Source organism: Rhincodon typus, chromosome 7 (genome assembly GCF_021869965.1).
Source record: "Rhincodon typus isolate 14 chromosome 7, sRhiTyp1.1, whole genome shotgun sequence".
Classification (NCBI taxonomy): Eukaryota; Metazoa; Chordata; class Chondrichthyes; order Orectolobiformes; family Rhincodontidae; genus Rhincodon; species Rhincodon typus.
This window is the reverse complement of record NC_063338.1, coordinates 87,847,209-87,861,888: the sequence shown is the minus strand read 5'-3', so window position 1 is coordinate 87,861,888 and position 14,680 is coordinate 87,847,209. Positions and strand designations below refer to the sequence as shown.

Sequence of the window (14,680 nt, the reverse complement as noted above, 5' to 3'; positions counted from 1 at the left end):
CTGCTTGGCCTGCTGTGTTCATCCAGCCCTGCACCTTGTTATCTTATTGAGTAATGTCAGCAGGGATTTGCAAATGAGAATAATTTGATAAACTTGTTCTTTGAGGATGTTACCAATGAAATTGATGAAGGTGGGCCAATGAGTGTACAGTACTTGGATTTTCAGAATGCCTTTGATAAATCCCTCACAGGAACCTGGTTAGTAACATTAAAGTACATTGTACAGGAAGTAATACATTGGCGTGATTTAGTGATTGGTTAACAGACATAAAGCAGAGAGTGGGAATAATTGGGTCATTCTTGTGCTGGCAGATTGTGACTAATGGGGCACTCTAAGGATCAATACTTGGATCCCAGCTGTTCACAATAAATATCAATGATTTGGAGTTCAGACCAAGTCTAATATTTCCAAATTTGCAGATGACACAAAGTTAAGTGGGAATATATGTGGAAAATTTGAAGCGACTTCTGGAGGATTTGGACAGGCTTTCGCAAAAGGCTAAGAACATGGCTAATGGAGTATAATGTGAAAAAAATTGAGCTTATTCACTTTGATAGGAGGAATAGATATACAGAGAATTTCTTAAATGGTACGAGATTGGGAAGTATAGATTTACAAAGGGACTTAAGTGTCCTTATCATTAAATCACTGAAGGCTAACATGCAGGTACAGCAAGAGTATCAGGAAGACTAATGGAATGTTAGCCTTTTTTACAAGGTGATTCAACTACAGGAGGACAGGGCTTACTTCAATTGTCTTGCAGCTTGGTTCGACCCAACCTGGAATTCTGTGTGCAGTTTTGGTCTCCTTTTATCAGGAAATATATTATTGCCATGGAAGGAGTGCAACAAAGGTTCACCAGACCTGCTCCTGGGATGGTGAGATGATCCATTGAAGAGAGGTTGGGCAAACTGGGCCTACACCCTCCAGAGTTTTGAAAAATATGGGGCGATCTTATTGAAATTTACAAAATGCAGGTAAAAGGTATGCCCAAATTGGAGAGTCTAGAACCAGGGGACAAAATTTCAAAATGTGATTGGATTCCACTTAAGTCTGAGATGAGCAGAATTTTTTTTTAACTTAGAGAATTGTGAATCTTTAGAATTCTCAGCTGCACACTAGGGGAACTCAGTCCTTGAGAGTGTTTAAGATAGGGATTGATAGATTTCTGGTAACCATTGCATACACTGTTATGGGGTTAGTATTGGTAAAAAGCATTCACGTCTTCGATGAGCCATGATTGTATTAAATGGAGGAACAGGCTCAATGGGCTGAATGGCCTCCTGTCTGTACGTGCTATTCGCTGAGCTATCCCTGATACATTAAGTTCTGCCTAACCCACACACCTTCCTGAACTGTAAATACATTGTTATTCATTCATTGTTGGTGGATCAAAATCCTGGAACTCACCACTAACAACACCCACACCCTTCCTACTTCCTCAATTCCCCCTTCCCCAGCATTGCAGAGGATGTGCCTACCCCCCAAGAAATGCAATGGTTCAAGAGGTGACTCACCACCACTTACTCAAGGACAGTTATGGACGGGCAATAAATGTTGGCTTGGCCAGTAATGCCAACATCCCATGAATGAATAAAATTAAAAAAAGGTCAGCAGTGAGGACAGAGAGAGAATGAGTTGCGCAGTTTTCCAAAACTTGTGAATGAGGAGCACAGCCCATGTTAGCTCCTGGCTGTTGAAGTCACTCTACTGTTGCCTGCTTAACAGTACAGTTTCAATTGTGAAATTCTAGAATCATATGATCCCTTACAGTGCAGGAAGAAGCCATTTGGCCCATTGATGGTGCACCAACCCTCCAAAGAGCATCTCCCCAGACCCTTACCCTATCACCATAACCCTGCATTTCCCATGGCTAACCTACCTAACCCACACGTCCCTGGACACCAAGGGGCAAATTAGCATGGCCAATCCATATCTTTGGAATGTGGGAGGAAACTTGGACACTCAGAGGATACTCCACATAGGCAGTCACCCAAGGCTGGAATCAAACCTGGGTTCCTGGAATTGTGAGACAGCAGTGCTAACCACTGACCCACTATGCTGCCACTAAAGTATGATCAAAGGAGATTGCATGTGTATAGACCTTTATATGGGTCCATGATAGCTCAAAGTGCTTTGCAATCAAGCGATATTTTTGAAATGTAGTTATTGTTGTCATGCAGAAATTCCAGCAACCAATTTGCACACAGCAAGCTCTCACAAACAGCAATGGGGTCATGACTAGATAATCTGTTATTCCCATGTTGCTTGAGGGATTAATATTGGCCTCTGGACATTGGGCATAACTAACCTGCTTACTTTCAAAATAGAGATGGGACCTCGGTTTTACCTCTCCGCTAGAAGTCAGCAGCCTTTGGCAGTGTGGTACTCCCTCAGTACTACGCTGGCGTTTCAACCTTGTTTTTCCGGCTGAGATCCTTGAGTGGATCTCAATCCCAAAATCATTTAACTCTGGTAAGAGTGTTGCCCACAGAAACTCACATTGTCGTTGTGGTGCGTGTGCCCCTTTAGATTTCAAGTTCACAAATTTTTCAGCTGACCCTCATTTGCAGCTCGAGTTGATCAATCACTCACTTCATGTAAGGTATAATTACTTATCTCGTTAATTCATCTATCACAGTATTATGTGCCGAATAGTGCAAATCATAGGCTTGTAACCTTCCTGCCTATGCCAAGACTTAAAATAGTCCCCGATTTCTAGCAAATTGGATACAGCTTGTGTCTTTAATATATTCCTGAGCCTCACCTTCATTAATATGCAAGAGAAAACTACAAGCATTTCTTCAGCTTCAAGGTGCAGGGCTGGATGAACACAGCAGGCCAAGCAGCATCATAGGAGCAGAGAGGCTGACGTTTCGGGCCTAGACCCTTCATCAGAAAAGGTTTTCTGATGAAGGGTCTAGGCCCGAAACGTCAGCCTCTCTGCTCCTATGATGCTGCTTGGCCTGCTGTGTTCATCCAGCCCTGCACCTTGTTGTCTCGGATTCTCCAGCACCTGCAGTTCCTACTATCTCTCTTTCTTCAGCTTCACCTGTGTTTGCAAATTCCATGCCTACACTGCCACCCTCAGCTCAGTCACTGTAACTTCAGACTGAAGCTCTTTTCTGACCAAGTCCCACGTGTTGTTCAGGCATAAAAGATAAGAACATTCAGTTCTTCCAACTTGTTCCACAATCATGGCTAGTTTGTGGACTTAACTGCATTCCCACCCTTGAAAAGCTTATTAGTCAAGAATCTATCTACTCCTGCCTTAAAAATATTCAATGATACTGCCTCCAAGGAAGAAAGTTCAATGCTCCATCACCCTCTGAGACAAAAAACAAAAGCCTCCTCATCACTTTCTTAAAGACAACACCCTCCCCTTATTTTCAAACTCTGTCCTCTAGTTCTGTTCCTCCCACTTGATGAAATAGTATCCACCCTTACAAGTCCCCTCAGGGTCTTATAAATATTTGTACTCAAGTCAAGATCTTTTTTTTTCCCAGGGTAGGGTAAAACTAGAGAGTATAGGTTTAAGGTGAGAGGGGTAAGATTTAAAAGAAAGCTGAGGGGCAAGCGCAGGGCGGTGCGTGTATGGAATGAGCTGCCAGAGGAGGTGGTCAAGTCTGGTACGATTACAACATGTAAAAGACATTTGGATGGGGACATGAATAGGAAGGGTTTAGATGGATATGGGCCAAATGCTAGCAAATGGGACTGGATTACTTTAGGATATCTGGTCAGCATGGACAAGTTGGACCAAAGGGTTTATTTCCATATCTCTCTAAACCCTTCATATTCATGTACCCATCCAGATGCCTTTTAAATGTTATAATTGTACCAGCCTCCACCACTTCCTCTGGCAGCTCATCCTATACAAACACCGCCCTCCGCTTGAAAAAGTTGCTCCTCAGGTCCCCTTTAAATCTTTCCCCTCTCACCTTAACCTTAAACAGAACGTTCTGAGGAAGGGTCACCGGACCCGAAACATCAACTCTGATTCTCTCTTCACAGATGCAGCCAGACCTGCTGAGCGTTTCTAGCAGCTTCTGTTTTGTTTGACAATTTTATGGTTTGAGGCACCTTCTCCCATTCCTTACTCCAACCCCTGCACACCAGACCTTGTTATCACATGGTCTACTATTACACAGTACCCATTGTTAGCCACTAATAGTGCCCATTAGTAGCTATTCATCTTCCTCGCCAGATCGTTATCCACTCCTTTGTCTGTCCAACTGTTCCTCTGTCTTCGGGCTGTATCCCCAGCTATCGTTTACTCCTTAACCCCCTTTCCCCCAAACTATCTTCTACATAAAAACCAACATTTTCCTAGTCACCATCAGTTCTGAGGAAGGGTCACTGGACCTGAAACGGTAACTCTAATTTCTCTCCACAGATACTGCCGGGCCTCTGGAGCTTTTCCAACAATTTTTGTTTTTGTGTCTGTGATCCCTACAATTTAGAAAGACAAGGGCAGCAGGTTCATGGGAGCACCACCACTTGCAAGTTACCCTCCAAGCCTCATACCATCCTGACTGGGAAGAATATCACCATTCCTTCACTGTCACAGCATCAAAATCTTGGAATACCCTTTCACAGTGTTGTGTGTGTCCCTATACCCCAAGGACTGCAGTGGTTCAAGAAGCCAGCTCACCTATGATTAGTTAAAACTTGAGCCAATGATATTTGTTGGCTTCCCAAGTGATACCTAAGTTTTAAAATTATTTCTCCTCAAAGTTGCAGTGCTGTAAAAACTGCATTCTTAATGCTGTTCATTTATTATAGATTTTTTTAAATTAATCTGCTCAGATAGGTTAGTGTGCACCTCAGGAGCAGGTGGGGCTTGGCCTCCTGGACAAGAGGTAGGGACATTACCACTGTGCCACAAGATTCCATTATTGCACTTGCTGGTAGCGGAGAGTCTGCCTCGTTGAGATGTTGTGACCCCTCTGTGCTGAAGCTGTTCCCAGAATGATGTTGGTCATATATATTTCACAGGAATGGAGAAAGAGCGTGTGAGAGTTGGCGCATGTCAGGTGTGATGATACAAAGAGCTGCAGATGCTGGAAATTGGAAACAAAAGCAGAAATTTGTGGGAAATTCCAGTAGGTCTGGCAGCACCTGTGGACAGAAAGCAGAGTTAGCTTTTTGAGTGCTGTGGCATTTCTTCAGAACACCATCTGTTCTGAACAGGGGTCACTGCACCCAAAAAGTTAACTCTGCTTTCTCTCCACAGATGCTGTCAGACCTACTGGAATTTTCCATGAATTTCTCTTTATGTGTCAGGTGTGGCTCAGTTCTGGCCTCCAAGCTGTTTAAATCCAAGCCAAAGGCTTCAACAAAAACATCCAAATGAAAAGACAAAAAGGGCCCTATTTCAGGGCCCCTCCTTCAGGGGAGGTGATGGCCCAGTGATATAGTCACTGGACTGTTAATCCAGAGATCCTGGAAATTCTGGGGATGCAGGTTCAAATCCTGCCATGGCAGAGGGTGGCATTTGAGTTCAATACAACTCTGGAATTAGGAGTCTAATAATGACTGTGAAACCATATTTGATTGTCAGGGGTAAAAAAAAACATCTGGTTTACTAATGTCCTGCAGAGAAGGAAATCTGCCATCGTTACCTGGACTGGCCTACATGAGACTCCAGACTCATAGCATTGTGGTTGACACTTCACTGCCCTCTTGGGAATTAGAAATGGATACTAAACACTGACCCAGCCAGTGACTGAATAAAAAAACCAATAATATTTCATCTGGCAGTGTAGCCCCTGCCAGCACTGCACTGGGATTGTTAGCTGTCTCCAGAGCAGGACTCAGGCAGTCAGAATCTGGAAAGTTTGTTTCAGTGCGCGATTTTCAGGTGAAGTTTCTGAACGGATCAATATTTATTCGTCCATCAGAGGTGATTCCCTCATCTGGGAAGCACTAATTATAATTTCCTGAAAGATTGACCAAGAGTTCTGTAGCAGCGGATGAAGCTTCAACCCCCTCTAGTGGTGTAGATTCTTAACAGCTTCAGGATAGCTTTACAGTCAAAGCATGTGCGTGTGTACATGTTGCTAGGATTGATAACTACTATTATGGGACTGTTGCTGTTTTAGATTAGCACGCACAGCTTGACCAGGTGGTTACTCACCACAAACTATTGTGAGCAATTGTACCAATTGTGTGGAACGACAGATATGGAATTAGAAGTACAATTACACATCAACAGTTTGATAAATGATTTCATTTAAATGCAAAGGCCATTTTAAATGGTGCAACACAACTGCATTTTGGATTGCAAAGGGACCATTAAATTTTAAAAAAACTAAGTAATCAGAAAGGAGCAGTCCATTTATGTTATGTCCAATCATGCTCCTCTCTCTCTCTCCTTTCATCATCTAAGGCATTGTTTCTTGTTTTCAGCTAATAACTGATACCTGAAACCAGTCATTAATCTTCATCTGCAAGGTGAAGTGAGTCAGACAGGATGTTCAACTATTAAAGCATCACAACTGACACACATTTGCTCTCTTAGGAGATATTCACAGTCACACAACATAAAATGAGAAAAGGTTTCAGAGATAGTAGGAACTGCAGATGCTGGAGAATCTGAGATAACAAGGTGTAGAGTAGAGGCCTTAAGATCTGAAACGTCAGTCTTCCTGCTCCTTTGATGCTGCTTGGCCTGCTGTGTTCATCCAGTTCTACACCTTGTTATCTCATAAAATGAGAAAAGGCATCTATAACTCTTTGAAACATCGCAAGACACTTCACAGAGGTATCATAAAACAAATAAAAAAGGTACAAAGCCATCTAAGAAAGTAGTAGAAACATAGAATATAGGAGCAGGAGTAGACCAGTCAGCCTCTGAGCCTGCTCCATCCTTCAGCATGATCATGACTGATCATCCAACCGAGTACTGTATTCCACTTTCTCCCATATCTGCCTTCCCAGGGATCAGTATAGTAAACCTTCGCTACACTCCCTCCATAGCCAGAACATCCTTCCTCATGTAAAACTGCACACAGTACTCCAAATACAGTCTTCTTAGGCCCTGCAAAATTGCAGCAAGATATCCCTGCTCCTGTACTCGAACCCTCTCACTATGAAGGCCAACATGCCATTTGCCTTCTTCACTGCCTGCTGCTTCTGTATGCTTACTTTCAACGACTGGTGTACAAGGACAGCCAGGTCCCGCTGCACCTCCTCCTTTCCCAACTATTCCCACTCGATAATAAAACCAAATTGCTAGAAAAACACAGCAGGTCTGGCAGCATATGTGGAGAGAAATCAGATTTATCGTCTCACGCCCAGTGACCTTTTGCTATATTTATCCAGCAATTTCTGTTTTTGTTTCTGATTTCCAGCATCCTTGATTTTTTTTTTGGTTCCTTGTTTTTAGCCCCCATTCAGATAATAATCTGCTTGCCTGTTTTTGCTATCAAAGTGGATGCCCTCAAATTTATCCACATTATACTGTGTCTGCCTTGCATTTACCAACTTGATCAACATGTCCAAATCACACTGAAGCATCTCACAGCTCACTCTCCCACCCACCTTCTCCAAACCTGGAGGCCTGACACATAGTTTTCTCATCTAAATCATTAATATACATTTTGTGAATGGCTGGGGCAAACGTATTGATCTTTGCAAGGCCTCACCAGTCATTGTCTGCCCCTCAGAAAAAGACCGTTTATTTGGAGTGATAACCTAAAACTTGGTCAAAATGTAGGTTATAAGGAATCTCTTGAAGGAGGAGAGATAAAGAGAGAGAAGTGGAGAGATGTGTGGAGTGATGCTCGGAGCAGAAAGCATGGGCTGACAAGGATACAGCCAGCAACAATGGCGGGTTTAAAATCAAGATGGTCAAGATGTCAGCATTAGACAAGTACCATTATCTCAGAGGATTATGGTTCAGAAAAGACTACTGGCTAGAAACTAAAGAGACCAATGACCATGTAGGCCCTTGAACATAATGGCGTGTATCCCAATGACTTTTAAAAAATGGCTGCAGAGATATTGGAATCTTTGATTATTATTTTCCAAACCCGCAGATTGTCCCAGCTGGTGTAAAAATCTTATTCAAGAAAGGAGGGAGACAGAAAACAGAAATCGTCCATCATGGGAATATGAATAGATGCAGTCCAATTTGAAAACCATCATTTAATCAGACAGAGTTAACATGGTTCTATGAAATCAAAATGATGATTGATGAATTTACTTTTTTTTACGATAAAACATGTAGGGTGAATAAAGGGGAACCATTAATATGGTGTATTTGGAATTTCACAAGGCAGTCAATAAGGTGCCACATAAAAGCCTAGATTTTTTTAGAACCAGTTCCAAGAAGGTTTACTAGACCAGGCAGCTCTGAGGAAGGGTCACCGGATCCGAAACATTAACTCTGATTTTTTCTTCACAGATGCTGCCAGACCTGCTGAGCTTTTCCAGAAACTTCTGTTTTTGTTCCAGATTTACAGCATCTGCAGTTCTTTTGGTTTTTACTGGACTAATACCTGGAATGAGTAGATTGCCTTATGAAGGAAGGCTGGACCTGTATCCTCTGGAGTTTAGAAGAGCCAGCGGTGACTTAATGTGTGCCAAGTCGATGCGTAAATTATGTTTCTTCTTATGGGGAAACCCGAGAATGAAGAACCATCATTCAAAAACAAAGGGTTCCCCATTTAAGACAGAGATGAGGGAACATTTTTTTCTCCTCCTCAAAAGGCAGTGGATGCAAATTTCTAACATAATTTTAAGTCCAAGGGTTCTTGATTACCAAGAGTATAGGAGTTGGGACGCCATATTATGTATGTACAAAACATTGGTAAGGCCACATTTTGAGCACTGTGTTGTCCTGCTATAGAAACGTGTTACTAAACTGGAAAAGGTACAAATAAATTTTGCCAGGATGTTGTTAGGACTGCAAGGTTTGAGTTTAACAACAGGCTGTACAGGCTGGAACTTTTTTTCCTGGCGTTTCGGAGACTGAGGAGTGACCTTAAAGATGTTTATAAAATCATGAGGGGCATAGATTGGGTGAATAACCAAGGTCTTTTCCTACGGGTAGGGGAGTTTGAAACTAGAGGGCATAGGTTTAAGGTGAGAGGGGTAAGATTTAAAAGGGACCTGAGGGACAACTTTTTCACACTGAGGGTGGAGCGTATATGGAACTATATGGCAGAGGAAGTGATAGAGGTGAGTACAGTTACAACATTTAAAAGATATTTGGACAGATACATGGATATAAAGGGTTTAGAGGGATATGGGCCAAACACAGGCAAATGGGACTAGTTCGGTTTAGGAAACTTGGTCAGTGTGGACGAGTTGGGCCGAAGGGTCTGTTTCCATGCTGTATGTCTCTACAGCTCTATGCAGGAATAGAGCTGAGGTTAAAATCAGATCAGCCGTGATCTTATTGATGGTAGTGAAGACTTGAATGGGCCGAATGGCCTATACTTGTTCATTTTCATATGTTCGAGATCCTCTCCATCATGGTAAGAAATAGTAGATGATGCCAGAAATTTGCAGACCTATTCTTAAACATCCATGAAACAGATCTTCTGTGTTTCAACTAAGTTACATCAGACTGTTCTAAACTCCAGAGGATACAGGTCTAGCCTGTCCAGCCTTTCCTCATAAGGCAATCCATTCACTCCAGGTAATGGCAACATGACAATTCCCATTTTCACAGGAGGAGAGGGAATGGGATTGGGTCATGTTCGGAGTTCCCTCTAATTATTTTTTTGTTCTTCAGCATGGAGCATGCCGGGGTGGAAAATGGCATTAGAAAATTCAGCTGGTTGTTTTTAACCAGCACAGCCTCAATGGGTTGAAGGGTCTTTTCCTGTGCTCTGAATCTATGTATGACTCTATGACTCTATGGCTACATGCACAGCCGCACACTTAGAGGGAATTTCAGTCATGTCTTACACATGAGTATTTTAAGAGGGCAGGTCTCGATGTAAAACAGCAGCTCGATCCACTCAAGTTGGACTTTAGGAACGAAGGAGTGTGAAGGAGGATTCTGGGTAGTCAATAGTCTAGTGGTATTATGGTGGGACTGTTAATCCACAGACCCAGAAAAAGGTCCAAATCATGCCGAGGCAGATGGTGGAATTTGAATTCAATAGAAAGAACATCTGAGTTAAGAGTCTAATGATGACCATGAATCCATTATCAATTGTAAGAAAACCCCTTCTGGTTCACTAATGTCCTTCAGGGAAGGAAACTTCCATCCTTACCTGGTCTGGCCTATGTGTGACTCCAGACCCACAGCAATGTGGTTGTCTCTTAACTGCCCTCTGGATAATTAGGGATGGGCACTAAATGCTATCCGAGCCAGAGATGCCCTCATCCCCTGAATGAATAGCAAAAAAGAACAGGTTTAAGTTTGTACATCTCTTTGGATAACTCGGGTACATCTTTGGTGAGGTAAGCTACACCTCTGAAAATGGTCCTGGAACAGTTTTGTACGTGGTAAGGTACCTTTTGCAGGACGAGATTTAGAATTGTGAGAAGCATGATGATTAGGCATAAAATGTACTGGACTTATACTTGTGTTTCACGTTTTCTTTTCACATGTTGGAAACAATGCCACAGATCCGAGTCAGGTCTTTTATCCAGCCTGCCTCCGCACCCAGCATCCTTCTCATCACTTCCAGGGCCACCTGCACTAACTAGCATGGCATTCCACCCCCCCACCCTCTAACAACAATCAAATGGGCAGCTGTTTTTAAAGGTAGGGCACTCAGAATGGATCCCAACTCTGCAAACCTGACTCATCTATGAAGTCCAGGCCAATGCCCCCACTTTGTATGGTATGATCTGCTTGTACTGCACTCAAAACAAGATGTTTCACTGTACCTAGGTACATGTGACAATAATAAATCAAGTCAAATCAAATCACATAAGCTGTGTGAATTTAAATTCAGTTAATATATCTGATATTATAGAGTGAGTCATTAGTGATGTAACTGTCACCAACTGTAAAATCCTGTCTGGTTCAGCAATGTCCTTTAGGGAAGGAAATCTGCCACACTTACCCAGTCTGGCCTACATGTGACTCCAGACCCACAGCAATGTGGTTGACTTTTGGCTACCCTCTGCAAAAGCCCAGCAACCTATTCAGTTCAAGATCAATTGCCAACAATGCCAACATCACGTGAAAGAATAAAAATGAAACCTGCACCCGTTCATGAGCGTGCTTAAACACAAATTTACGTGCATATTAATCAACACTTCTTCAGACAAATGCACATCCACCGGTGCACCTACACACCTTCTCCCATTCCTGCCTGTACTGTCATATAAGATCTGGAATTATCTGCACAGGCACCCTCACCTCTTCACACATCTATCAAAGACTTAGAAGAAGGAATAGAGACTGGTACATGTTGAGACACAAACTTGGGTGACATGGTGAATAGTTGGAAGCAGAAAGTTATAAACAAACGTTGATTGTGAGTCTGTGGAATTGTGGAGTTTTGTGGAAGGAACATGGAAGCAGGTGTTAGCCATTCAGTCCCTTATACCTGTTCTGCTGTTAAATTGTATTGTTACTGATCTGGACAATTTACCTGTCTTTATTCCATCTGCCTTAATATCATTAACCAACAAAATTTTGTTTGAAAATTTCAATTGATCTCACCTTCTCTGACTCTTCGGCAAGAGAATTAATTTTCTTTTGATAGATGCAGGTACACTTACAACATTTAAAAGGCATCTGGACGGGTACATTAACAGGGAAGGGTTTAGAGGGATATGAGCCAAATGCTAGCAAATGGACCTAGCTTAATCTAGGATATCTGGTTTGTGCAGACAAGTTGGATAGAAGGGCCTTTTCCATGCTGTACAGCTCTATGACTTTGTGTGGCAAAATGGTCCCTGACGTTCCTTATAAATGGCCTATCTCCAAATGTGAGATTTGTCTTTGACCTGAAGTGGTTTTTCTGTGCATTAACCAATGTTTAAAAGGTCTCAATCAGATCACTCTTAATGCATAAGGCAGTTAATACCTGAAAGGGTTAAATAAATGCTATAAATATAAAGGAGGATTTCTGGGAGGAAGTAGCCAGGGTTATCCAGGTGATTTTGTAGTGCCCAACCTTGTTGTGTGTATTAGGATGTTTCAGTAAGAGTAATGTGTTATTATTAAGTTGCACGGTTTTTTTTTTAATGCTTTACAAGAGGCAATTATATGCCTTAGATGTAATTCAAGAAGGAGTTAGTCATCATTCTCAGGGCTAAAGAGATAAAAGGGTATGAGAGAAGACAGAACAGGGGACTAAGTTGGATGACCAGCCATGATCATATTGAATGGCACTGTAGACTCAAAGGGCTGAATGGCCTACCATGCTCCTATATTCTATATTTATATACAATGTTTTAAGTAATTTTTAAGTTACATGTGAAATATCTGTCTACAGTTCATCAATGTTGAATTTCGAAGATTTCTTGTGAGCATCTTTCCCACTTGACGTTAGTAAATTAGGCTAATATCAATAAGAAGGATTGGTGGCAGTGTATCTGCTGAAGGTATTCCAGATGGTTCAGGTGGATGACCATGACATAGTGATACCTTTATTCATCTAAACACTGAGAAGTAAGAGCTATTTTAATGCACCTGTCCTCATATTTTAACCCTTTGTTACTCTTTATCCCTTTATTCATTAATGGAATGACTGTATCACTGGCTAGGCAGCATTTATTGCCCATCCCTGATTGCCCAGAGGGCAGTTCAGAGTCAACCACATTGCTGGGGGTCTGGAGTCACATGTAGGCCAGACCAGGTAAGGATAGCAGTTTCCTTCCCTAAAGGACATTAGTGAGTCAGATGGCTTTTTCCAACAATTGGCAATGGATTCATGGCCATTACTAGATTCTTGATTCCGAACTTTTTTTGTTGAATTCAAATTCCACCATGTGCCATGGCAAGATTGGAACCCAGGTCCCCAGAACATTATCTGGCTCAACAGTCCAGTGATAATACCACTAAGCTATGGGCTGTAGTAGGAGAGACAATTTTGGGTTGCTTTGTTTTCCTACACAACAACCATCTCTGCGCTGCAAAATAATTCATTTTCAATTAATATTCTGGGATAAGATCAGCCAGCAATAAATGGATGCATTTCTACAGTTGGTGAGCTTGTGACCTTTTGCAAAGCTGACTTGTTTCCACAGTGAGTGATGGTGGTTGATTAATCACATCATTTCAAGAGCACTACATATTTTCTTAATGAGCAATTTCCATCCTGTCTCTTTGCAGATTGATCAGCTCCCAACATTGAGGTTCAATCTGTCATTGGGAACTGACTTAGAGTTCAATGGCATGAGATCCCTGATCCTGGGCAAGATCGTGGGTAAGGATCTTCTGTATTTCTCATATTTTCATTCTACTTCATTAAATTATAGGTGGCACTGTGGTTAGCACTGCTGCCTCACAGCACCAGGGATCCAGGTTGAATTCCAACCTGAAGTGACGGTGTGGAATTTGCGTATTCTCCCGCTGTTTATGTGGGTTTCCTCAAGGATGTGTAGGTTGGGTGGATTAGCTGCGGGAAATGCAGGATTACAGGGATAGGGGAGGGGGATGGGTCTGAGTGGGATGCTCTTCAGAGGATCAGTGTGGACTCGATGGGCAGAATGGCCTACTTCCAAACTGTAGGGATTCTATGATTCGTCTCTCCTACTATTGGAAACATCTTCTCCACATCTACTCTATCCAGGCACCTCATTATTCTGTAAATTTCAGATTTTCCCCTCATCCTTGTAAACTCCATTGAGTACAGGCCAAAAGCCCTCAACCATTCCTCATATGACCAGCCCTTCATCACTGGGATAATTCTCCTCTGGACCCCCTCCAATGCCAGCACATCCTTCCTTAGAAGCAAGGCCAAAATGTGCTCACAATATTCTAAATGCAATTCTGTGAGAAGAAGTTGAGTTGGATCAGAGTTAGACCCCTTCTAAAGAGGTCCTGCATGCAAAGGATAGTGGAACAATTTCGCCTCCCCCTTTAAAACAAGTCATTGAGATTGGGAGGCAATGGAATATTTCACAACTAAGAATGATAGATCTTAATAAGGTAAGTATTTTAAGGGTTATGGAACCAATGTGAGTGAATGGAGTTAAGAAACATGTCAGCCATGATCAAATCGAATGGCAGGATGGTATTGGGATATTGAATGCCCTAACTTTTAATTTGAGGAGGGATATACTTGTATGCAAAGCAGATCAGTGAAGATTCACTCAGCCATTTCCAGGGAGAAGGATGTTGTCTTGTGAGGAAGTGTTGAGCAGATCGGGTCTGTGTTCTTTGAAGTTTAGAAGAATGAGAAGTGACCTTACTGAAACGTATAAGACTCTGAGGGACATCGACAGGAAAACTGAGAGGATTTCCTCCTGCTGAGGGTTTCTGGAGCTATGGGGCACAGCTTCAAAATAAGGCATCATCAAAGGTTGCCAGTGTTTGATTTTCCCTTTGTCACCTAGAATGGGACTGTGTCCTTGAATGTATTTGAGGATGAATTGCTTTGATTGGCGAGAGAAATGAGTGGTGTCTGGGAGTAGGCAGGAGAGTAGATCTAAGGCCACAATGATGTTACTGAGTGGCATAGCAGGTTTGAGGGGTTGCATGGCCCATTCCAGTTGTTAGCTCTCTTGCTCCTGCACCTAAATTATGAGCCAATGT

The 14,680-nt window shown here is 42.3% G+C and overlaps 1 protein-coding gene across 1 annotated transcript in view; it reads left to right on the top strand.

The window, feature by feature from the left end:
* The window catches only part of LOC109936326 (contactin-associated protein-like 5), a 767,761-nt gene that overhangs the window by 712,024 nt on the left and 41,057 nt on the right, over positions 1-14,680 (top strand). The window contains exon 15 of the mRNA XM_048599257.1: positions 13,256-13,349. Within this exon, the coding sequence (XP_048455214.1) occupies positions 13,256-13,349 (94 nt within the window). The remainder of the gene's footprint in view (positions 1-13,255; positions 13,350-14,680) is intronic.